Source organism: Protopterus annectens, chromosome 4.part0 (genome assembly GCF_019279795.1).
Source record: "Protopterus annectens isolate FY-2018-M chromosome 4.part0, PAN1.0, whole genome shotgun sequence".
NCBI classification, from domain to species: Eukaryota; Metazoa; Chordata; order Ceratodontiformes; family Protopteridae; genus Protopterus; species Protopterus annectens.
Window position 1 is genome coordinate 608284599 of NC_056733.1, and position 26610 is coordinate 608311208.

At 39.6% G+C, this 26610-nt stretch overlaps 1 protein-coding gene across 1 annotated transcript in view; it reads right to left on the bottom strand.

Moving 5' to 3' along the window:
• DNAH10 (dynein axonemal heavy chain 10) overlaps positions 1-26610 on the bottom strand; it is a 5879077-nt gene that overhangs the window by 4563569 nt on the left and 1288898 nt on the right. The window contains exon 15 of the mRNA XM_044069759.1: positions 14590-14766. Within this exon, the coding sequence (XP_043925694.1) occupies positions 14590-14766 (177 nt within the window). The remainder of the gene's footprint in view (positions 1-14589; positions 14767-26610) is intronic.

Sequence of the window (26610 nt, forward strand, 5' to 3'; positions counted from 1 at the left end):
GCTCCCTAATCCAAAATCCCTCACTATCGCATACTTACCAAGTCGCGCTTACACGTTCCCCTTGTCGGTCTTCCAGCTGTCGGGATTTCAGCATGTCGGTCAACTGCATTGTCGGTCCTTTCGCGTTCCTCTTCCGCGTGTCGGCGAACTGGCGTGTCGGTGTTCTAAATACTTTACAACACCGACACGCCGGTTCGCCGACACACAAACCACCGACACCAAATAACCGACAACACACAATACCGACAATGCAAAACACCGAACACCATTACACCGACACACTAAACGTAAACAACACATTACACTACATTACATATCCACTAGCCCTAACCCAAACCGTAACCCTAAGGTCCGACACTACCGCACACTTACCCTACCTGCACCCTAACTCACTTAACCCATCCCTAACCCTAAGGTCCGACACTACCGCACACTTACCCTACCTGCACCCTAACCCTAACTCACTTAACCCACCCCTAACCCTAAGGTCCGACACTACCGCACTTACCCTACCTGCACCTAACCTAACTCACTTAACCCACCCCTAACCCTAAGGTCCGACAGTACCAGACACGTACCCTACCTGCACCCTATTCCTAACTTACTTAACCCACCCTAAAACATAAACCCGTCACTAACACACACTTACATTACCCAAACCCTAACTCCGACACTACCGCACACTCACCTTTCACGCACCCTAACCCTAAATCCCTCACTATTGCACACTTACCTGTCCGCTCCCTAATCCAAAATCCCTCACTATCGTATACTTACCAAGTCGTGCTTACACGTTCCCCTTGTCGGTCTTCCAGCTGTCGGCATTTCAGCATGTCGGTCAACTGCGTTGTCGGTCCTTTCGCGTTCCTCTTCCGCGTGTCGGCGAACTGGCGTGTCGGTGTTCTAAAGTAGACCCGGTAATACAGTACAGGATAATTAAGAAACCTAATATGACATATCTTTCTCCTTGTTAATACAGTCTGTTTACCATTTATGTAATTTCTAACCTCCAGCTTTTCCCAATTTATTTCTCTCTTTTCAAAATATGGAATTCAAGAGTTTCATGGGCATGACTGTTTTGTTAAGCGTAACAGGAAGTTCACTATCAGTGTTTTGAACTGCCTCATGAAACATAATACTGTGTAACACACAAAAAGGGCTAGTTCTGTAACAGACATCATCACTATAAACTTTCAAATTTAATAATCTATTAAAATTTGCAAAACAGTATTTCTATTAAATTTTAGAAGATAAATGAATAAAATATTTTTAACAGTTACCAACCCTCAAGTGCCTAAAGAAAAGTGGATGCAAACCAGTTGTAAAGAGAAAACAAGAGAGTGACTAAATGTTCTGTAGCAATAAGAAGAACAAAATATACAAATAATATCAACTTTATTTAACAGTGCACCAGCCAAATGTAGAAGAGTGCCTGTGTGAGGTGTACAATAACTTGGACGAGAATACATTTAAACTGCTGAAGTACCAGGCCAACAACTGGCTGATGAAGGTAATAATAAAGCCCATTTTTAAAGAAAGACGTATTGAATTCCCCAAGCCTGTATAACTACTGAAGTCATACAATTTTCAAAACTATGTATTACTACATCTAAGAATAATTATAACAGAATATTCTGTACATCTGCCCCATTATGGATTTTTTCAAATATGACACTGATCTCACATTACTCAGAAATGGTGTAACAACTCAGTCCACTCAAAAGCACAATGTTTACTTTCTATGCATATGCCTACTCCATTACAAAGCTCAGCTGTATATCGAGCACCAGCAGAGCAGCATTGCATAAGTTTGCTCATCCATTACACAAGTCAGATGAAAAACTGCTACATTGTTGTGCAGTCTACTGCCAACAAATAATGATATTCAACATCTAAAGCAAAGGCATGCTGTCATCTGTAGACTTAGGTTCATAAATGAATACTAGGCTATTGATCAAAAGGACTTTAGTAGCCTCCCTGAAATATCCCCTATCATAGGTACCCATTGCCATGACTGATTTATACCTAATTTTAACCTCTTTTCAATGCGGGCTTGTGGTTTACTTATGACTGCCCATCCATTTTCCAGGTTACACTTAAAGAGGGTCAGGGAGCTACTATGCTTTATATCCAAAGGAACTCTGTTCCATGAAAGAGGGATTCTCTGGGATATATATCTATTTCGTCAGCATGAACTACTTATATTTTGGGGAAGTTGAGATGTCTTGAGTGACTGCTTAGAGTATTATTAGTTGTGTGGCTATGCTGAAGGACACATAGAATGGATCATTCCAGGTTTCGGTAGGTTAGACAGAGGTCATCTCTCTAAAGTTTGTAGGAAACAGAAAATATAGAGAGTATTTTAAGGCAGTCTGGGTGGTTCAAGGAAGACATAACCTTGACTATCTTAGTGAGGAAATGCTGCAACCTCTAAAGCTAGGACATATGCTTAGAAAAATTACACACCAAAAAAGCCACTATACTCTGCTATGGATCTGATGAGGGAGGAGTAGAGAGAGAGATGATAACTTCCTTAGAAATACCCCTTGTAATTAGTTTGGCTAGAAAAAATGGATTTCCTTAAGCAGTGGACACATACTGAACACAGGATAGTTTATTGTCAATGAAACTGCCCAGGTCCCTAACGATGATTTTTCAAAGGGGTGTCACCTATATGGTACATGCATGGGTACCTAGTTTAGCTAAAGGACACAATGCTCATGTCCTACCACTTAGTTTTAAGTTGTGGCCCAGGCACCAGTTATTGGTGTGTATTAGTCCTTCCTGAAGAATATGGAAGTTAAGTTGAGGAGTTAATGACAGCTTTAAGTTTAGAGTCATCTGTAAACTTGATCAGCCACAAGTTCTTGAGATTAATTTTGGCATCAGGGAAGTAAATACCAAACAGAATAGGTCAAGGAACCGATCCCTGGGGACATGGCTGGTGACTACTCTTTCAGAAGAGAGCAAGCCTCCTACGCTAATAGACTGTTTTTTTTTTTTCATTAGGCAGTTTGCTATCCAGTGAGTAACACAGGAGTTTACATTTAATTTGAATAGCCTATTAATAATGCCAGAAAGTGGGATGGTGCTAAAGACCTTGGCCATGTCCATGTAGTTAGTGTGAACTGATTTGTTCAAGTCTAATGCATCAGTAACTTGCTCAAAGAAGCACTCCCCTCCGGTTTTTGGAGTGGGATCTAACTTTAACAAACTCAAACTAGCTTGGGACCAGAGCTTGTAGTCTGCCTATGTCCTTGATAATAAGTTCCATTGCTTTGCAGATAAGGCTAATAAGGCTTATAGTTTTCTGGATCAGTAATGGATTACCCTTTGTGGAGAAGGATGACTATGGCAGTCTTCCATTCTGTTGGCATGAATCCATTGCAGAGGCTGAGGTTAAATAGACTGAGTAGCAACTCAAGCCTGCCAGACATTTGGTGCCAACAAGAAGGCAGCCCAGCACAATATCAGGACCCATGGAGCTGATGATTTTAACTTTAAAGAGAGCCTTCAGGACATCCTTGGAGGTCATCAGAGGGGGTAGTGTGGCTGTGCTAATAAGTTGGGGAAAGTTAAGGAGAGATAGATGAGTACAGTTAGAGATGACTTTGTCCACTAAAATGCTGAATGGGAATAGTCTTCAGGGGATGAATAACTGTTGCTGTTTTGTATTAGTTTTGAGCATTGCTAGACATTACCACTAAGGTTGCTAACATAGTTAAATAAGGCTTTGTGGTTGTCGTTAGCAGAAGTGGAAATTTTCAATTCATACTTACTTTTGGACAATTTGATTTTAAGTTCTTTGTTGACTTTTTTGAGTTAATCTCTGGATGATGGGGATATTGCGTTTCCTTTTACAAGCTAAGAGTTTCTTCATCATAATGTACAGCTTGTTTATACTAGTGTTACACAATATGGGGTCTATTCCAGAATTTGGCATTGTATCTATGTCTTATAGGGACAGATGTCTTTGATGTGGGCAAAGAAATTATCCACAAATGTGGCAGCATGTGAGATGAGGTCATTCAGGTTAGGATGGCACTTGCATTTCATCAAGTCATCAGTTAGATGGATTAGGTTTGCCTTATTGTAGTCTCTAAAGACAGAAGGTTTTTGAGGTAAGTCAGGTTTTACCCTCACTGTGAGTGTTACTGAATGGTGATCAGATTTTTCCAGTGATCTGGTAACTGAAGATGTTGAGCAAAGACTGGCTATATTGGTGAGAACAGAGTCCAATAATTTTGAATCTCTAGTGGGAATGTGAACCAGTAGGTCTAGGGAGCTGGCATTAATGAAGTGTATGAATCTTTCTGTGTATATGAGGTGGAGCAGGTTTCCCAGTTAATATAGGGATAGTTGAGGTTTCCAAAGATAACAGTGTTAAGCTCGATAAGGAAGAATGATGGTTTGCTTAGGCTACAGGTGACATGGATGAGTTCAAGGTTGTTGTCCTGGCTTATGAATCTGGAGGAAGAAAGCTTCTTAAGAATACACACAGGCAACCCTCAGTAACACTGCCATTTTCTACTTTAGGTCTAAAAGAGAATTTAATGTTGAATCCTGCAATGTGGGGGTCCTACCACTGTTTGAAATCCTGTTTCAATAATTACACAGACATATTTTCAATAGGGATGCCTCTAAGGACTGCAGCTTCTTGTTTAGGATATGAGCAATGATCAGTGCTACCTTTATAATGTGTGGACTTCGAATGGCTATACAGGTAATTTGTGAACATGGCCTTTGCCTAAAACAGGCACTCTGGGAGATGAAAACATTTTGGCCATTATAGAGAGGCCATTAGGACTGAGGTGCAGGACATCCCAAGCAAAGCAGGCAGGGTTGCTGATCATATATTCCTAGTCTGACATATATTTTGGATACCTTTAGAATAACACCAATATCAATGCCAATTACTGAAGTCAGTTGTCTTTTATTAGTAGTGCAGCATCATTCTGGGTGATGGTAGCATATTGCTCAATACTACATTTATACCAGTTTCAGATATATCTTTATTAAACATGATATTAATATGTGACACAGACACATATGTAGTAATACGAAAACAAACCATATTAACATTTCTTTTGTTGTTTTCATGCAGGCATGCATTTTATCAAATTTCATTCAAGCCAACATTACAGAAATTCCTCAATTCCTGTCTTTCCCTTAACATTTTACTCCTCCTTCTACTTAACAATATTCTGCATGCACTGTTCCCAAAAATTCCATTTAGTTCTATGTAATTTACTCCTTGCTTTTCTAAAGATCCCATATCAAGTTGTTTTAACTTCTTTATAATACACACTACTTCAGTTACAGTTGGCTTAGATTTAGATTTCCATTTTTTTATAGTTGCTACTTTTACAGCCGGTAGCATTAAATTTAGTAAGACCTTACTATGTCTGGGCAATTCAGATCCTATATCTCAGCTCAAACAAATTATTTTCCTTAGTTAGAACCATATGCTTCTCCAACATTTCTGACAAATTATTCTGTAAGGAATTTTACAATTCTGCCAACTTGTTAAATTCCCAAAAGCGTATTCCCAATTACCTTTCTCTTTCCCATCACACCTCCAGCACTTACTGTCTGCCAAAGGGAAAATTATCTGAAGTCTATTTGCAGTAAAATTCCTTATGCAAACACTTCCAAGCAAAAGTCCTAAGCCTTCTGGACTTTGCTGAATACTTAGGTGCTGTACAGATTGTCCTTACATTGCATCTTTGTATAGTATCATTTCATTTTCTCTTCCAAATTGTGTCAGATCTCCTCTGATTGATTCTTATCATTATCATACAATATTTTATATTCACTACTAATTATCCCTTTTTTAACAGAAACATCTCTTCTAGACTCAACTAAAAACACTACAAGAACAGGTCTTTCATTTAACGATCCCCAGACCCTTTCTTTATTGGCCTATAGTTTTATCAGTCTCTAGTAGTAAAGCTAGTCTCTAACCTGCAGTCCAGTGTCTGCTTATGCTCATCTCACTCTTTTACCTTTCACTCAATTTGCTCCCAAAACCTTGATTTTTTTCTGATTTAATCCAGTAAATACTACCTCCTTGCCTACTTTCTATAACCCTATGTGCAGACATTCCTATTGGTTAAATCTCCCTTCTCCATATGCATATTGCTTAGTTCTTAGAATACATTCTGTTATTTTATGAATATAATATTCTGTATATTTTTGTTATTCTCCTTAAGGACATGCATCCAAAATTGTACCCTTTCCTTACTTCTTGAACTTCCCCATTTCATCACAATCCCTTTCCATTTTAACTTATAAACCATCTGCTTGTGTTACATATATAACCATTCAATTGCACATATCTTAATATCCTTTGAAATCCAGTAATCCTAAATCAGCTTGTTCTGTAACGGGAATCAAACAGTCGCACTTAACTCTTTACTTCTTCCCATCCCATATAAGTTCCTTCAATTCTTTATTAATTATGGTCTACAGCTTCTCCTCTAATGATAAAAATATGGTCTGACCTGTATATCAAACTAAAGGGAGTAAAAATATTTTCACTTCTTATATCTTACTATCCATATCCATCATCAAGATCTTCCAGTTTCTTGATTTTTGTATTATCTTTTTGTTTAGTCTGTTTCCATACATCCTTGGTTGCCACAATAGATTTAATTGTTAACACTTTTATTAAATCATTTAAGACATATGCAAGCACATATTAATAGAAAACAAACCATATTAGCGTTTCCATTTACATACATTATACATCACACGTGATTTCTTTGTTTATAACTATCATCAGTCCAACAGTATATAAATTGCTCAGTCTAAACCTTCCCTTAAACCTCACTTCTCCTGAACATTATTCTGCATGTACTGTCCCCACAGTTTTTGTTTATTTATGTCATTTTCTCATGCCCTTTACAAAGTATCTCTTTTTCTGTTCCTTTATCTCTTTTACAGTGTTCAATACTTCAGATACGATTGGTTTAGACTTTGATTTCCATAGCCTAGTAATTCCTTTTTTGACAACTAACAGAATTAAACTTACAAGGCCTTACTATTTCAAGGCAATTTAGATGTGTCTCATCTTAAACAAATACATTTCTAAGTTACAGCCATTTGCTCACCCAGTATTTCTAACAGCGTACTTTGGAGTGAATTTTTAAAATCTGCCAACTAATTACACTTCCAAAATATTTGCCAGTTACCTCTTTCTTTTCCATCGCACCTCCAACATTTGCTATCTTCTTGATGAAAATTTATTTTCAAGTCTGCTTGAGTTATGAAATACTTATGCAAACACTTCCAAGCAAAAATCCTAAACCTTCTGAACTTTGTTGCACACTTGGGATGCATACATATGTTCTCCCATTGTTCCATTGTAAATTGCTTTTCCAGTCTCTTTTCCCAATCTTTTTTAACCTCTTCTGCTTGATTCTTATAATTATCATGGCATATTTTAGATGCTCTACTAATTATCCCTTTTTAACAACAGCTTCTGTTCTAGAGTCAACTAAAAACTCTACGAGAGCAGGGTTTTCACTAAAGATTCCCCTATCTCTTTCTCTTTGCCTATACTTTGATATCAGTCCCTGATGGGAAAAGCAGTCTCTAGCCTGTGGTCCAAATGTCTTCTCAGCCTCATCCCACTCTATTAATGTAACCTCTGTAGTTATTTGCTACCATTACCTCGGTTCCTTTGTCAATTTTCATCAGCAAATTCCAGTCTCTTTTTGCCTCTCTTTTGTTCCCCTGTTGCAGTCATCCATATTGGGAAAATCATCTTTCTCCATACTCATGTTGGCTTAGTGCTTACAATACTTTCTGTTACTTTATGAATATAATACCAGAGGATAGTGTATGGTTGTTACATTCTCCTTAAGGATCTGAATTCAAAATCTCACTCTCTATTTCTTGAACTTACTCTCTGTTTCATCGTCATCCCTTTCCACTTTGAATTATAACCTTCTACTTGTATTATATATATATATATATATATATATATATATATATATATATATATATATGGGCCATAACTGTGTAGCTCTAGATATCCCTTTGAATCAGGTAATCCTAAACCACCTTGTTCCATTGGAGAGATCAACTTATCCCACTGAAATCTTGCCCTCTTCTCCTCCCAGATAAACTCCTTCAACTCTTTATTATTTTTTTGTTGACAACTTATCCTCTGGCTAATACAAATAGGCCTGACATGTATATAAAACTAAAGGTATTAAAATCATTTTCACTCTTTGTATTTTACTATCCACATCCAAATCAAAGAGCTTCCAGTTTCTCATTTTTTGTATTATCTTTTGTTTAGTCTCTTCCTACACATCCTTAGTTGCTGTAACAGAAGCCTTTTTAAACTATACACCTAAATACTTCTTATTGTGTAATCATAATTATAGATATTGCTGAACCAACTCATGCTTGGGTACATAATGTACGGCTATAGCCTTTGATTTATCTTAGTTAATTTTATATCTCAAAAAGATCTGAAACTGTCTCAGAATGTCCAACAACACTTAGATGTCCTTTTCTGGATTTATTAGGTACAAAATATCATCTGCAAATAAAGCCAACTTTTGTGATTACCATACCAATTATATCCTAGAATTTCTGAGTCTCTTATGTTATTTGCCAATGGCTCTAAATATAAAGCAAATAACAAAGAGGAAAGAGCTATCACAGGTAATCTAAGCTGGGCACCATCCAGCCAGTAGCTTATTTACCCAGTGCTGCTGGGTTTTATGGCAGGGACACACTGGCCAATAGAGGCACATACACACTTCCCACCATTAGCATGGGTCCCTGGCATAGGTCAGTCCTCAAGCCACTTATCAACAGCAAATACTCATACCCGTTTTGAGGACACAAGTCAACACAACCAAATCACCTACAGCTATATTTTTAGACTGGTAGGTGGCTAGCCCTGCCACGGTGTGCAGTCTGTTATCTGCCTATTCCTGTCTTGAGGATACTGTGCACTACCATAAATGCCTAAAGTGACTGGTCTGTGCAGCTTTTTCCCCTACAGAGCACCACCTAGAGTATGTGCTACAGCCCACATCTCCATTCTTGAGCGAGTTTGAGATGAAAACATTCAGCATGTTTTTAGGAGGTGGGAGAAACCCACAGAGACACAGGAAGAATATGTAAACTCCAAACAGGTACTGATTAGAGGTCAGGATCAAACCTTGTACCTTGTGTATAGGAGGTAAAGGCTTTAACCACCTCAGATCTTGTTTGCTGCTAGACATATGAAGAAAAAATATATATATGTGTGTGTGTGTGTGTGTCTCTACACGCGAGCGTGCACACACACACACACACACACACACACACACACACACACACACACACACACACACACACACACACACCCACACACAATTAAGTATAGCAAGAAAAAGGTGTGGCTTATTCTGGAGCTGAGTACAGAAAAATTATAATTTATGACCACTTGATCTTGCAGGAGTAGCAAGGTTGGGGAATGGAGGGTGGGTTGTTTGAAGAAGAATGAACATGGACAACATGGATGGAATGTCATGGTGCATACATAACTTCTTTATCTGATGTTGTCTTTTTTCATTCTATTCTCAAATCTGTGGGACAGCATCCCCAGCTACCTTATACCCTGGGTAGACTCATGGAAGTATGTTCCTCAGAACCATCGAAACAAAGGAAGCTCTTCCCCGGGAGACCAAATCTAATTTGCAAAGAGTAACAAAAGTATGAGGGGTAGCCCAAGTAGTGGCTGCAAATATATCATCCATGGACGCTTTAGACTGAAATACTGACAAAGTCGCCATGGCTCTGGCTGAATGGGCTCGCAAAGGTTTACAGAATTTCAGACCTCGTTTCTTGTAAATGTAAAAAATACAATCTATGATCCATATAGATAATGTTACTTTGGACATTGGATTTCCCAGTTTTACATCTGAAAAGGAGACAAAAAGTTGGTCAGATTTTCTTATACTTTCTATTCTATGAAGGTAGAAATGTAATTGTCTATGAACATCAAGTATATGTAGCGGGTCTATATTATCGCATGCTTACAAAAGCGAATGATAATGGACCCCATTGTAAGCAAAAGCTTACAACGTCGAAACCTCAGAACAGCAATTTTTTTCCCAGAGAAAAAAAAATTGCTGTTCCAAAATAAAAAAAAAAACAAAAAACAAAACATTAAAATATTACATAATGTGGGGGGGGGGGAGACCCCCCCTACTTAAATATACCAACTCCGAGATCGCACTACAGTGCCGAAAACGGCAAAGTAATGAAAGCAGCCAAGCGAATTCTTTCCCAGGGAAAAGTCACATTGCTATTTTGCCTTTTCGCTCTTTTCAGTTCAATCAAGACGCATTCGACAATCTGAGTCTGCGAACTGGTAATAGGAACCCTACGTAGCAGGTATTCATCTTTATTTGAAAATCTTGGACAGCACGCTGGTAGATTAATGGATTGGTTGATAGTATCTGACACTACTTTAGGCAAAAGGGATGGATTAGTACGTAATGAAACCCTGTCTTTATGAAAAATCAAATATGGTGGTTAGGATGACAATGCTTGAATCTCTGAAATTCTTCTTAAAGATATTACTGCCACCAAAAATATAGTTTTCCAAGAAAGGAACTTCAGATCATATGTAGCTGCAAGTTCAAAAGGGGATTGTATAATTTTTTGCAGCACCAAAATCAGATCCCAAGGAGGAATAGGGTCTTTATAAGGGAGTTTAAGCAAAAGAGTTCTCCTTAGAAAAGCGTTATAGAGTTTGTGTGAAACAACTGAAGATCCTTGCTATCCAGTGTGAGAATTGGAAATTGCAGCTAGTTGTACCTTTATTGTAGAAAAAGCTGCTCCTAAGCTAAGAACTCAAGGATCCTATGAATCGGAGTCGAGAATGGGTCAGGGTCAATTTTCAGTGCCCAGAAATCAAATCTCTTCCATTTACTAGAATACAGTTTACATATAGATAGCTTATGAGAGGATAAGAGAATGTGGAGAAGCGAGCATAGGTTGTTTGGTTATGAATGGAACTGGAAAAGCCAAGCAGTTAGCTTTAGGTTTGGAATGTCTGAGTGAATCATACTTATCGAGTAAGACAGAAGGTCTGGAGTTGGAGCCAGAATCCATGGTTGTGTCAATAACTGAGGCCATAGGAAGAGAAATCAAATCTGCTGAGGCCAGTACAGTGCAATGAGGATTACTTTGCTCTTCAACCTTTCTGTAGAAATTTGGGGATTAACGGTATCACAGAAAAGGCATACCATTGACTGGAGGGGCCAATCCCTTGGGGACTCCCGTTGTGGGGGGATCAGGTCAAAATACCTGCTGCACTTGTTGTTTAGCGGAGAGGCAAAAATATCACAGAAAGGTTGGCCCTATTTGCAAATTATTCTTTCCACAACTATGTGATTGAGGGGACCACTCATGAGGCATCAACATGCATCTGCTCAATTTGTCAGCTATTACATTGGATTTCCCCAGAATGTGCTTTGCTATGAGAAAGCGGTTGGATGAGATCACCCATTGCCACACTCTTAGTGCTTTTCGACATAAGGGGTAGGATTTGGTTCTTCCTTGTTTGCTGATGTACCAGACTATGACGTGTTGTCTGTTTGAACTGCAACTGTCCCTAAGGGGAGATCATTTTGGAAAGCCTGCGCACTAGTAGCAATGCTCTCATCTCTAGGACACTGATATGCAAGTTGGCCTCTTCTGGGAACCAAGCACCTTGGACTGTATTCCCCAGAAAGTGCCACCCCCCACCCTAGGTGGGAAGCGTCCATGGTCACTGTGGCCATTAGCTGTGTGGAAATGAACAGACGGCCTTGTAGGACTTGATTGGATTGAATCCACCATAATAGGTCTGTCTTGCAAATGTTGGTGAATCTTATTTGAGTCAACATTGGTTGGTGGAAAACTGACCACTGTGCTACAAGAAGCCACTGCAAAATTCTCATGTGAAACTCGCCAGCAGAACAAGTGTTATTGCTGCCACCACAGATCCTAGAGCCTGTAGAACCAGATGTGCAGAAAACTTTGTATTGTTTATAATTTTCCTGACTTGTGATCTGATAGCTTTTACTCTAGCAGATGGGAGAGAAGCTATTGTTTCACTTGTGTTTAGAACTGCCCCTATGAATTCTAAACATTGAGTGGGCTCCAGTAATGATTTCTTGTAATTTATAGTTATTCCCAGATTGAAACAAGTTTGGATAACATTGTCTGTTGCTCTTAGTAGAAGATGCTTGGTTGGGGCAGATATGAGCCGATCATCCAAATATGGAAACACCCGAAATCCTTGCAGTCTGAGGTGAGCTGGTACCACTGCCATGCATTTGGTGAATACCCTGGGGGCTGTGGTGAGACCAAAGGGCAGTGCTATGAACAGATAATGACTTGCTCCCAGCCAGAAGTGTTAAGTGCCTTCTGGATCATCTGTCCATCTTTATGTGCTAGTATGCATCCTGAAGGTCTATAGAGCACATCCAGTCCTCCTTTTCCAAGAACAGAAGAATGGACTGAGCCGTGACCATTTGGAACTTGCTGCATTGAACTGATTTGCTTACTTTACTGAGATCCAAAATCTGTCTCCAGTCCCCTGTCTTTTTTGGTACTAAAAAGAACCTTGAGTAAGTTCTGGATTCTCTCTGGTCTAGGGACACCTTTGGATGACACTTTTCTAGCACAGCCTTTGAATTTGAATGGCTGCCAGATCCTGCTGACTGGGTGGAACATCAGGGATTTTTCTGTTTTGGGGAGGAGAAAGGGAAAATGGTATAAAGTATCCCCTGGAAATGATCCTCTGCACCCACATATCAGATGTTATTTCCAGAGAGGCTCTCTGGTGGAAGGATAGTTGACCCCCTGATTGTCTCCAGTGTAGGAAAATCAGCCCTCCTTTCAGGAGCACTGGAAGGGTCTACCAAAGAAAGCATCTTTGGGCTCATGATTTTGTGGACCTCCTCTGCTGCAAGGGTGGCATCATCCATTACAGTTTCCCCCTCTGCCTCTAAGGTGACTACTTCCACAATTGTTCTGAAAAAATCCTTGAGATTTCTTGAACCGCATCTTTCCACTACTTCTCTGATTCTTGGAGTAAGGTCTCTGCGGAGTGGAAAAAACATATACCCATGGTAAATAGGGTCTTCCCATCCTTCTCACACCTGGACAAGCTCACTCTTATTTTTGGACTGAACAGGGAAGAGCCATCAAAAGGAGCACTGATGAATGAATACTTGAAAGGGTCTGTGAAGTCACATAAGCACAACCAGGCATGTCTTCTTATGGATATGCCTAAACCCGCTGCTCTACTTGTTCCTTCGGCTACATGAGAAATGAGCCTCATAGAAGAGTTAGATATGGCTTGTAGGGTGGACAACTGAGAAGCAACTGAGTCTTGTCCTTATTCAGACATGGCTCTTGAAAGGGTATTTGATAGCTCATTGATCGGATCCCTTTGCAATGTTGTAAAATGTGAAAGAAAATTCAGGGACCTCAGAGCGAAGGTCACTGATGCATAACCATGCTTCCCAAATCTATCCATTGTCCTGGACTCATTATTAGGAGGATAGACAGAAGAACTTTCTTTGGCAAGTTCTTTCTTGGTGGCTGCTGCCACAAGCATGGCATCTACTGGTACAGATCTACAGATTATGGAGTTTTTGCCTTCGAAGCCAATAAAATTATTGGATCCGATGTCTTGATCTTTTTTGTAGCTGGATCAGAGGGAGGAGTCAGCTCCAAAATAGGTCTTTTCCTTCCCTTGTCCGAGACTCTGGAGGACGAGCAAGAAGCAGTACTAGATTGCCTGAACTTTTCTTTTCCTTTTACTTTATCTTTTGGTGTGGCTCCAGAAATTTCCTCACCAAAGCAGGAAGGCAAACAACTTTCAATATAAGCTTATTTTTGCATTCAACCAAAGCCCTGTGGTTGAACATGTGACAGATAGTGCAGTCTTCTTGAAGGTGAAGGGGACCAAGGTAATACAAAATATGAGATTCACTAAAAGGTATTTTGTGACCACATTTCTGACACTTTTTAAAATCAGTCGGCTTATCTTTATCTGGCCTGAGAGCAATTGGAGAAACCATGTCTTTGCAAAGTGGCAAATGAGATCTGGGGTAACTTAGAAAGGTGCATTATAGGTAAGGGAAGAGCATGAGATGTTTTTGGTTTCCACAAGCTATTGCAACGGCTAAGTCAGATGTGAAGATTGGATGCGCACCCACAGTTTTGAGGATGTAATGAAAACTGACAACATCAGATCTGTTATTTTCAATAATGAATTTGAAATGTCAGTTTTCAGTTGTTCTAGTAGTGGGTCTCCACAACTACTATCCGATTCCAAAATATCTTTCAGCATATTATTTTAGTCTGAGATGGAACACTGCACACACCAAAATTCATGGCATTTGGATGAAAAGCACCAAAATTACTCAGTATTATCAGTATACAACAAATCCTAAATCCTATCCTACTACTTAAAACTTGTAGTAATGCAAAACATGTTTTCATGTGTAGATAAATGCACACATCTGTAAACTCTAAAAGAGGTTTATCTTAACATGAATCATAACATTTCACACTTACTGATTCAGAAGAGTCATGACATCCATGAGTTGCAGCTGCAGGAACCTGGACTTTTACAAGCAGGCTTCTTTTTAGAAGAGATGGTAGTACCTGCTCAGTTTCATCTTTCCAGCACTCATACTTCCTGTCCTCATATTCCTTCATTCTCTTTGCCACCTCCAGGTACTTTGCTCTTGCCTGTAGAAATCAATAATCAGTCATTAGAGACTACAAGTTTGATAAACATGCTTCACAACTTCAGTAACCGCAGCAGTAATTCTGAAGCTATATATATATATATATATATATATATATATATATATATATATATATATATATATACACATACACACACACACAAAACATTTTTTGCAAAAATAATTTAACAGAGGTTGAAATGAAGGTCTGCAGTGTGTTGTTCATCTAATGAATAGGAAGCCTTATACAGAGATGTGTGCAAAAGAGATTTTACTTAGAAATAAGTGCATTTTAAGGCCACATTTATGTTCCAAGGACTTGCCTTAGTTTCGGGTGACTGTCTTTGCAAAATTAAGTAAGGTACTGCAACAAATTGAAGGACAAAGCATGACATACAATTACTTTATTATAGCAACGTGACTTTTTTTGACGAGTAATACTTTTTTAAGGGTGGCACTAATATGTCTCTTTCTCCTTGCTTTGATTATTAATCCTAAGAGATCAAAGTTACTTAAGTGTCATCATGAACTGTATTCAAAAGATCATATATATGTTTTTAAAGACCTTTATTACATCATCATTATTTAAGACACAGGTAAACATACATTAATAGAAAAGGAAATAACCCATATTAACATTTTTTCTTTGACATACATTATATATCATTCATATTTTCTTTCTTTCTTTGTAACTATTATCAGTCCAGCATTATATAATTTGCTCAGGTCCTGCCCTAAATCTCACTCTTCGTCCTTTTCCTGAACATTATTCTGCATGCATTGTTCTTAAAATTTCCATTCATTTCTATATAATTTGCTCTTTCCGTTTTCTAAAGATCCCTCTTTCCAGTGTTATCTCTTTTACAATATTCAATACTTTGGATACAGTTGGTTTGATTTCCATTTTCTAGTAACTGTTTTTTGGCAGCCAACAGAATTAAACTTAACAAGGCCCATCTATAACCAGGCAATTCAGATATTCTTTCATTTCCGTAGTTATAGCCATTTGCTCAAACAATATTTCTGACAGAGTACTCTTGTAGGGAGCTTAAAATCTGCCAACTCATTACACTCCCAAAACATATGTTCCCTCTTTCTTTCCGATCACACCCTCAACATTTAATATCCACTTAAGGAAAAAGTTTAAAATCTATGTAAAGTATAAAAAACACCTATACAAACTCTTCCGAGCAAAAATCCTAAATGTTCTGGGACTTTGTTGCATATGTGGGCATCATATACGTCTCCCATTGTTCACTTGTAAATTGCTTTACCAGTTTCTCTTCCCAAACTTTTCTAACCTCAGTGACTGATTTTTATCGTTATCATGCAATATTTTATATACCATACTAATTATCTCTTTTTTAACAGCAGCTTCTATTCTATATTCAACTAATAACTACACCTTTAAGTAACATAGCCACTACAACTTTCTTCCAAGATGCTGGTGCTTCCATTCCTTTTAAAATACTGTTAAACACAATCTTCCCTCCTAGCTACCAAACTTCCACTGGAATACCATCTTTTCCTGTAGACTTTCCTGAAGATTGATTACGCATCACCATTTTATCTCATCTCCTCATATTTTAACTGCTTGTTGTTGAGCCTCATCTACCTCTAATTTTGGCATAATTAAGTCTTCCATAAACATTTCCATTTGTGCTCTTTCTTGATTTTCACATTTATCTGCCTTATACATTTTTTTATAAAATTTCCAAAATATCTCTCTGGTTATTTTTCTTGCTATGGACTCACTAAGTTTGGTGACAACCCTTTCTACTTTCTGTTGCCTAAGTCATTGTGCTAAATGTTTTTGTGTTCTGGAGTTGTTATCAAAAATACTTCATAGCAGAAATCTTTCTAAACTCGTGCACATTTTCCAAAAATTCTCTTATTTTCTCTTTATCACTCTGCAACTGTGCCTCTTCTTGTTCTGTGAGATTCTCCTTATTCTTCAATACTTTGACCTTTGTCAGCCTCTTTTAGTAATTCCTATTACTTCTTAACTATATCTTTTTATTCTGACCCTACTTTTAAACCCCATTTTCATTTTATCCCACTCAGTAGCTATAACCTCTAAAGATATTTCTATCTCCCTAATAACTGTCAAATAAAGTCCTCTACCCAATTCCTTAAACTCCTTTGTTTTAAACAGGTATATGGGAAAGCACCAGTGTCTCATTTTTACTTTATTTCTCTGCATTTTTATCAGTGCATGATCTAAAATAATTATTCGATCTGTGCTGAAAATTTCAATTAAATGCAAACTTTCTGTTGAATATAAATTTTATCTTGTCTAGGCCAGTTATTGTACTTCTGTGTGGAGTCTGCATGTCCTTCCTGCAGTCGCGTGGGTTTCCTCTGGGTGTTGCAGTTTCCTCCCACATTCCAAAGGCATGCAATAGGTGGACTGGACACACTAATCTGGCCATAGGTGTGAGTGTGTATGCAAGTCTGTGGTACGGATGAACTACCATGGCAGGGCTAGCCACCCGTCAGTGTAAACCTTGGCTCAAGATGATTGTCACTGTTGAAGTGACACCCTGATCCCATGTGCAAAATTGGAAAAAGGGGTTGAGGATGGATGGAGGGAGGGATAGATACGGTCAGTGATTCATTTATTTTAATCCGCTCTGAGTACATTTGACTTATTGTTTCCTCTAGGTTACTGGAAGTCATGTCTTGCACCAAAGCTGGAGCTTGCACTGCTTTTTGCTTAACAACTGCAGGATTCTTCCCAGTCAGTGTTTTCTCCTCACCTTTTGTGACTGATTTTCTTTCAGATTCTCTGAATTTCTTTTTTGCTGACATCCAGGCAGTGCACTTAATAGCCAGTTACTGAAATTTACCCGTAAACAAGTTCACTGGCTCTCTTTTGTGAGTTTCTGTTTTCACACTGGAAGAGCTGAAATTAAACAGTCACTCAGTGTGCAGCCATCTTGGAAATCCCTGTGGTGTCTTGTTTTCATTTGGTTATACCTATGAGTTAAAGAATTTGACCTCTACACCTTTTAGAAGCTGTGGATTCAGGGCTCTGATTCCTTCCCTACCCATAATTCCCTCTATTTTGCAAAGTACCTCAGATCAGGTTTGCCTGCTCATAACCAGTAAATTAATCTACTTCCGTAATAAAAGGTGTTAGTGTACAACATGGACAAGGACATGGCTGTAACAAGAGAACAACAGTCTGAGGCTGCAGAATGACAAGGTCACTGGCTAGGTCCAGCCATTCAAAGGGGAGTACTAGGATACCATTTGGAAGGAGGATAGAGGGAGGGATGTTGTCCAGATGAAAACAAGACAACATGGATCTATCATTACAGTAAATGCATACATTTCTTATCTGCTGTCGTCTGCTTTCCTGCAATCCAACCTTTGGGACAGATTCCCAAGCTAGTGAACACCTAGGAGGTATCAAAGAAGGATATTCTTGTGAATGGCGGAGCCAAAGGATGTATGGGATCTGGACTGTACATCCAGATGGTAGCAAGAACAAATGTGTGGACAGCAGACCAAGTAGCTGCACTGCATATTTAGTCAGTAGGGACTCGAAACAAACGCAGTAGAAGTAGCTATAGCCCTTGCAGAATGTTCTTTTGTTTTTTATGTAAGGATAGTCCCAACTTGTTGTAGACAAAGGCAGTACAGTCAGACAGCCACCTAAATAGCATTGCCTTAGACGCACTTTGGCCTAGTTTGGCTTTGGAGAAAGGAACAAACAACTGATCATGTTTCCTAATATCCTTAGTCCTGTACAGATAAAATTTGAGTTGTCTATGAACATCCAGCAAATATAAAATACACTTTCCTTTTTTAGAACATTTTGTGAAGAATACAGGCAGACTGATAGCCTAGTTAAAGTTAATTTCAGATGCCACCTTTGGGAAGAAAGTGGGATTCATTCTCTTCATGGAAGTAATGGTCACTTAAAAATGGTTTTCTAAAAAAGAAATTTCAAATCCACTGTAGCTGCTCATTGAAAAGGAGCCTGAGTTAAGGCCTGTAACATGTTCCATATGTCCCATGGAGGAAATGATCTCTTGTAGAAGGCCCTCAATAAAAAGATTCCCTTCAAAAAAGGCCTTGGAAATGTTTATGAAACTATGTGAGTTTGACTGTGTCCAGCATGGAAATTGGAAATGGCTACTAACTGAACCTTGACTGCTGAAAAACTGGAACATTTTTGGAAAAGATCTGACAAGAAGTCTAAGATGGAAGGAAGCAGTGTTGAAAAAGGATATATTCCCTTGGGAGATACCCAAATAAACCTCTTCAACTTGCTGAGGTAAACATTCCTGTTATTTTGTTTCTGTGAAGCTGATAAAAGTTGAACCAACAAAGTGGACAGCTTGGCATCTCTGGCCACCATTAAACTTGGAGGAACTATGTGGTTAGCTTCAAGATGTTTAGATCTGGGAGAGGCTGCCTGGATGGGTGACTCAGGAAGCAATTCAATGTCCAGGGGATGATGTACCAGATGAAGCCAGAGGAAGGAGAACCAAGCTTGCCAGAACAAAAAGGGAGCAATGAGGATTACTCTGGCCTTACACTTTCTGGCTTTCTGAATACATTTTGTTATCAACTGTATGGGGGAAAGCAGAGAGAAGACCCAGCAGCCATATATGGACTAGAACATCCATCAGTGACTGACCCTGTGGAGGGATTAGGGCAAAGTAACTGCTGTTTAGGTACAAAGCAAAAAGATCACAGCAAGGTTGGCCTCAGAGACAGAAGACTTGAATTGCCATTATCTGATGGACTTGCTTAGCTTGTCTGCAAGCACACTGGAACTCACCAGGATATGTGTTGTGTGAGAAAGTGACAGGAAGATGGTGCTCATTGACACTGTTTCATGGCTTCCCGGCAAAGTGGATATGAGAGTATCTCCTCACCCCCCTTTGTCGATGAACCAGACTCTATCCTGTCTCTCTGTATAGAAATCACACCCACAGGGAAAGAGCCCTGAAAAGCCTGAAATGCAAGGAATACTGCTCTCATCTCCATGACGCTGATGAGAAGACTGGCCTCTACGTGTGACCAAGAATCTTGGACTGTCTTCCTTTTGAAATGACCCCCCCACCCCAAGAGGGAATCATCAGTGGTTACTATAACCATTGGAGGAGATGGGTAGAATGGTCAACTTTCTATCACCACTCAGAAGGTCAACCACTAATTCATACAAGTCCTGCAAATAGGGTTTAGATGAATTTGAACATGTAAAAGATGCAATGTTTGGGACCATTGCACCAACAGGGTCCACTAAGGAATTCTCATGTGGCATCTTGCTAGGAGAACTAATGTAATCATTGAAGCCATTAACCCTAGCAGTCAGAGAATGAGTCTTGAGTGAAGCTAGGGATGTTAGAATGTTAACAGCTAATCAATGAAGGGATGAAATCCTGGGCTCTGGGAGATTGGCTACTTGGCTGATCATATTCAGGTGGCATCTGATGAACTCTATCCATTGGGTAGGTCTGTCAACTGGCTCTTTGCCTGAAACACTGTAATTCCCAATTTCTGTGCAAACTGGAGCAAAAAGTCCCATTTTTGGACCATAAGATCCCTGGTTGGAGACGTGAAGAGCCAATTGTCTAAATATGGTAACACCTGGAATCCTAACAGTCTAGGACACACTGCCACTACCACCATTCTTTTGATGAACACCCCAAGGGCTGTGCTGACACCACAGGGTAGTGCCCTGAACTGGTAATGACTGGCTCCTAGATGGAAAAGGTGAAATCTTCTGGACTGCCTCACTATCTTAATATGAATCTAGGCATCCTAGTGATCTATTCAGCTCATTCTGTCATCCATTCTCATCTAGAACTTTGCCTGTTTTACAAACTGATTGAGGTGGCTTAGGTCCCAAACTGGCCTGAGCTCCCCTGTGTTTTTTTCTTCTGAACTATAAAAAACTTGGAATAGATGCTGGATCCTAACTGGTTGTGGGAGGGGGGGGTGCTGCTAGAAGACTTGTTTTTCTAACAGCTTTGATGTTTCTGTTGTTGTGGATTGCATTTGACTGGGTGATACATCAGGAATCTTTCTACTTTTTCTAGGAGGGAAAAAAGGGAGTTGCATAACTTCTGGTGATTTTCCTCAGTACCCAACAATCTTGTGTGACTGCCTGCCAGGCTTGAGGATGCAGAGATAAGTGCCCCCAAACTGCCCCCACAATGTGGCAGTCAGGCAAATCTTCAGGATTACTGATAGGGTTTCTTGATGAAAGGACCATGAAATCCTTGATTCTGTAGTCCATCCTCTGCCTCTAGGCCAACATCCATTGAAAGCGTTCCCTTCTCTGCTCTCGCAGCGTCTGCCCACAGGAACTCCTTGGTTAAAACCCTGTGATTTTCTGAATAATATCCCCCCTCCCCGGATCCTCAAGAAGGTCCTTTGAGGAGTGGAGAAATGGTTCTCCATAGCAGACAGGGTCTTACCACTTGCTCACTCCTGGTAAGTGTCTTTTTTGGTCTAAAAAGCAACAAACCATCAAAAACAGCATAGATGAAGGATGTATTAAAGACTTCTGCAAAGTCTCAGAATTGCACACAGGTGTGCCAAAGGAAGGCTATGCCCGTGCTTGCTGTTGTACCATCAGCTGTATTAGAAAACAGATCCATGAATAAATTGGAAATTGACTGCAGGATAGAAAAATGGGACTCCATGGCTTTCTGGATACCCACAAGTAAGTTACCTGAGAGGGGCTTGGTAAGCTCTTTTCGGTGAGGTCCTTCCAAAAGCATGCCATATGGGCAAGACAGTTAAGCACTTTGAATACAAAAGTTATTTACACACATGTCCATTTCTCCTGTTAGGGAGATGGACAAATCTACTCTGTTCCAAGAGTTACTTCTTAATGGCTGCTACCAAAACCATGGCATCTGCTGAGGGACCCTTGCTCCAATGCATCCTGTTTTTAGGGGTGACTGAGACTTTGTCTGATTTCCTTGGGATCGGCTCCACCACATCGGGATCCTTCCAAGTCTGCTGTGCCATCAGGTCTATGAGGTTATCAGCAGGCAGCACCACTCCAAATGCCTCAAAGAACAATGACTCCTCAGGAGATGGCATATCGGCAGACTAACTCACTTGTTTCATCAATTCCAGAATGTCACCAAAGGCAACATCTTCTGGAGGGGATCATGGGAACACTTCACAGTTATCTAAGTCTGTGTTTCTGTGATTGAGTCCAGGGAGGAATTCAAATGTATCCTCTTACAAGACTGTTTTGTAGGACCAATCTCATTTGGGCTTCCTGAAAAGGGTCAGAATCAGACTGGAAACTCATGTGGTAAACACCCTGAAGGATGAATAAGGCTGACTGTCCCAGTCGATCTGGACATCTAGAGTCAGAGGCAGTATCCAACAAGGGTTGGGACAGAGCTGAACAGAGGGAAGATGCTTCTTCTCTTGGCCTGGCAACAACCTTTCAAATGCCTGAAAAGCCAAGGCCACAATCTGAGCCAAAAAGACACTCCTCTGATCTGAAAGAGAGAGAGGAGGAACGTCCTCCATTACAATCCGTCATGGCTCACAGGCTAATGACAGAGCTAAGCCAATGAGTGTGGAAGCTCAGATGGAAAGAGATGGATCTGAGAGCTTTGGAGTTGACTCACCCCTTCAGTTCCAGCACTGAAAATTCTGCTCTGAGTCATCCAGATCCAACAAAATTGAAGTCAAGAGATTAATGGATACCATCTGAGTTAAAGTCAGGAGTATTGTTGGATCCAAAATGGGTGCTCCAGGAAGGCTAGGAACCATGGGTACAAGATCTGAAGTTTAGACCCAAAAAGAAGAAATCATTTGTGGGATGGCTGGACCTGTACCCAGTGTGCCCAATGGGAATGGTGCCGGGAGAACCCCTAGCCATATCTGCATGCGGAGGAACTTCCACATTGTCTTTCAATGTCTGCTTCAGTAAGGCTCCTCAATAATTAGAAGGACCTTGATGAAAGAGCCACCGAAGGTGGTCTACAGAAATGCCTCTCCTGTAAAAATGGGGAGTGGAGCCTAGGACTCGCTGGCTCTGGAGAAAAATAAGGAAGAGATACTGGTGAATGGATTCAAATAGCAAGCAGATCTGACTATCAGAGTTTATGGTGCTGGACCCAAGAGTTCTGATGGATACAGACAGTGCTTTCTTGTTTATTACAACTTCTTTTCTGTATCTCTTTCTTTCTTTCTTCTCTCTCTCTTTTGGCTTCTCTTTTTCTTTAATGGGTTTAGGCTTATCAGTTATTTTAGTTAGAGAAGCAGAGGAAGCTGATTGTGAAGATGAAGATGGTGATAAAGCCTGGGTGCAGTTGTTTTCCTTGACAGGAATCAAACCTTTCAACACCAATTTGTCCCTGTGGCCTTGTAGTGCCCTAGTACCAAAGAAGCCACAAGCTTCACAGTCAGCTTTCATATGCGCTTCCCCCAGGTAGTAAACACAAAGACAGCAAAGGTCCTGAGGCAGAACCTTGTAGCCTTAGGCCTTACACTTTTTAAAACCTTGGACCGTGTCCCCATAATCAAAGGAAAGAAATTAACCACTTCTAAAATGAATATATCCAAACACTAAAATTAAAACAATTACAGAAATAATGCAGAAAACAGTTAAGAATACATTATGCCCTCTATTCTTTTAGTGAGGAACCTCTGTGGACATTCCAATTGTTGGATATGCCTGGTTAGGTACATACCAAGGGGTCATTGTACTCAATGATAGCTCTGATGAATGCCGAATACAGTGGAACAATGACTTCCTTGGACCTAGATGCCATGCAATATAGAATGATTTCCTCACTGTTGTAGACATGTGATGGTCAAAGGGTAGATTACTGTCTAAGTGTGTCTCTAAGTCCCTGACTACTGGGTCAGCTCTAAGGGGTGTGCTGCCAATATGATAGTTACCAGGGGTGGATGACTTTCCATTACTGGAAGTCATCTTTTGTACCAAAACTGAAAGTTGAACTTATTTTTGCCGAACAGCTGCATGATTCTTCACAGTCAGCATTTTCTCTTCACATTTTCTGGTTGATTTTTTTTTCTGGTTCTCTAAATTTCTTCTTCTTTGCTAGCATACAAGCAGTGTACTTACTAGCCAGTAAATGAATTTTACCCAAAATGACATTTTCACTAGCTATTTTTTCTCAGTTTCTGCATTTATACTGGCAGAGTTGAAATTAAGGTGTTGGTCAGAGTGCAGCCATCATAAATGCATTTAGACACATTTGAAGTTATCGCAAGTACTATTCTGAAGATCACGGATCAGATAAGGACAGGAAAATGCTCAAGAGGCTTTGTCTCACACCTGCAACACTTCCATTTATTTTTCCGGCCAAGAAAGAATACTGTAACATCTTGCTCACAGGAGAGAGGAGTGCTGTGTCATTTTCAAAGTGCTTTAGATGAGACAGGCATTTATTTGAATGTGCTATCACGGATAGTTGACCACTTATCTACTTACCATTATCCTTGTTTTTTTACATACCAGATATAATTATTACAATAACAATAAAGAGAAAGGCAAAGAACCAGCTGCACTTGTTGTTGAGGGGAGAGACAAAGAGATCACAGTAAGGTTGACTCTATCGATGGAAGATTCTCTCCTCCACAGCTTGATTGAGAGATCACTTGTGAGGCATCAGAACAGTTCAGCTGAGTTTGTAAGCTAGCATGCTGAATTTTCCCAGTATGCGTGTTGCTAGAAGAAAGTGGATGGAGGAGATCACCCACTACTGCACTCTCATTGCTTCTTGACAAAGGGGGTATGACTAGGTTCCCCCCTGTATGCTGATGTACCAAACTACCAACATGTTATCCATTTGGATAGCCATTTTCCTTAGAGGAAGAGAGTTATGAAAAGCCTGTAACGATAGGAGGAGCACCCTTATCTCTAGGATATTGATATGCAAATTGATCTTTCTGGGGGACAAAGTGCCTTGGACAGTCCATCCCATAAAATGCCCCCCACCCCAAATGGGAGGTGTCAGTAGTCACTGTGGCTGCTGGGGTGGGAATACAAAGGGAAGACCCTGTCAAACTTCATTGGACTGAATCCACCAAAGCAGGGAGTCCCTGCAAACCTGAGAAAGTTGTGTAGGACAAGTCAGAATCTGTTAAAGAATTAATCATTGAACCTCTAGAGTCCACTGAAGAACGCGCATGTGGAAATGAGCAATTGGTAGTAAGGTAATAGCTGCAGCCATTGATTCTAAGGCTTGACAAACCAGTTTTGCTGGGGAAGAAGGGTGAGAAAGTATCTCCTTGACATGGAGTCTTACGGACTGTACTCTTTTTGGTGGAAGAAAGGCCAACTGACTGACTCTATCCAGTCGAGCTCCTATAAACTCCAAGACTTTAACTGGCTGTAGATGGGACTTGACATAATTGACTGTGATCCCTAGAGACTGACATAATTGGAGTAAGTAGTTCCTGGTCTTTCTGAGAAGGTACTTAGTTCAGGCAGTGAAGAGGCAGTTTTCTAAATAAGGAAACACTCTGAATCCGAGCATTCTGATTTGAGTTGCTACCACTGCCATACATTTGGTGCACACCCTGGGGGCGGTGGTGATACGAAAGGGCAGGGCTCTGAATTAGTAATGACTGGCACCAACCAAATGCGCAGATAACTCTGGGACCATCTGTTCATATTGATGGGATAATATGCGTCCCGGAGATCTACAGAGCACATTCAGTTGTCCTTCTGTAGAAGAAGTAAAATGGATTGAACATTGACCATCCACAACATGGAGTACTTTACAAACTGATTTAGATTGCTGAGATACAGAATCAGTCTCAGGTCCCCAGCTTTCTTTGGCATTAAAAAGAACCTTATTTTTTTATATTAATCCCATATTTATTATTTTTTTTAAACACCTTTACTGAATTATCACTTGTGATATAGGCACAGTTACATTTATATAAAAGCAATCAAACTATATTAAGTTAAAATTAGCAAACATTATGCTTCACATACATTGCTATATATATATATATATATATATATATATATATATATATATATATATATATAGATATATATATAGATATATATATCATATCATATAACCTAAGCAACATTAAATAAATTATTCAATTCCTACCCCTTTTTTTATACAAGAAATATCTTTATAAAATAATCACTTACGAAATAAGGAATCATGCATTTATTTTATTTATTTATTTTACATTTGTTTACCAGGAGTGTCCACTGGGCCAGAATGAGCTCATTTTCAGTGGAGGCCTAGGGAGAAAAGCTCCAAGGAAACATAAGTACAACATACAGTAAAACTGACATTAATACAACATACAACTAAGTTACACATTGGAGTAAAACTACTATTAGCTACAGCAAGTTAATATTACTTATCAATACGATGAAGACATTTAGCAATCTTAAATGTATCATTAATGTATGAAATATAAGAATGGAAGAAGTGATGTAGTAGAATAGTGTTAGCAAGTAGTGGCAAGGAGGTGGTTGAGAGATATGTTAGAGTGGAAAAAAGAATAGAGGAGGATTATTGTGTGGATGGTATGAAAGATGGATAATAAATGAGTGAGAGAGTAACAGTAGTGGAGGATCAGGTTATATGGGGTGTGGAACAGGAGCATTGCCAATGGGTAGTTAGATAAAGATGTACAGGGATTTTGAAGGAGATAACATCATTGATGGCTCTGAGTGCTGATGGGAGTGAGTTCCAGAGTTTAGCAAAGCAAAAAGAATAGATTGCCTGACCAGTGGGGTGTATAGGTTTTTGAACGAGTAGCAAGGTCCCACTGTTTGATCTGAGGGGTCTGTTTGGGTGGTACTGAGTTAGAGTTGAGGAAAGGGCTGGATAGTCAAGAGGTTTAT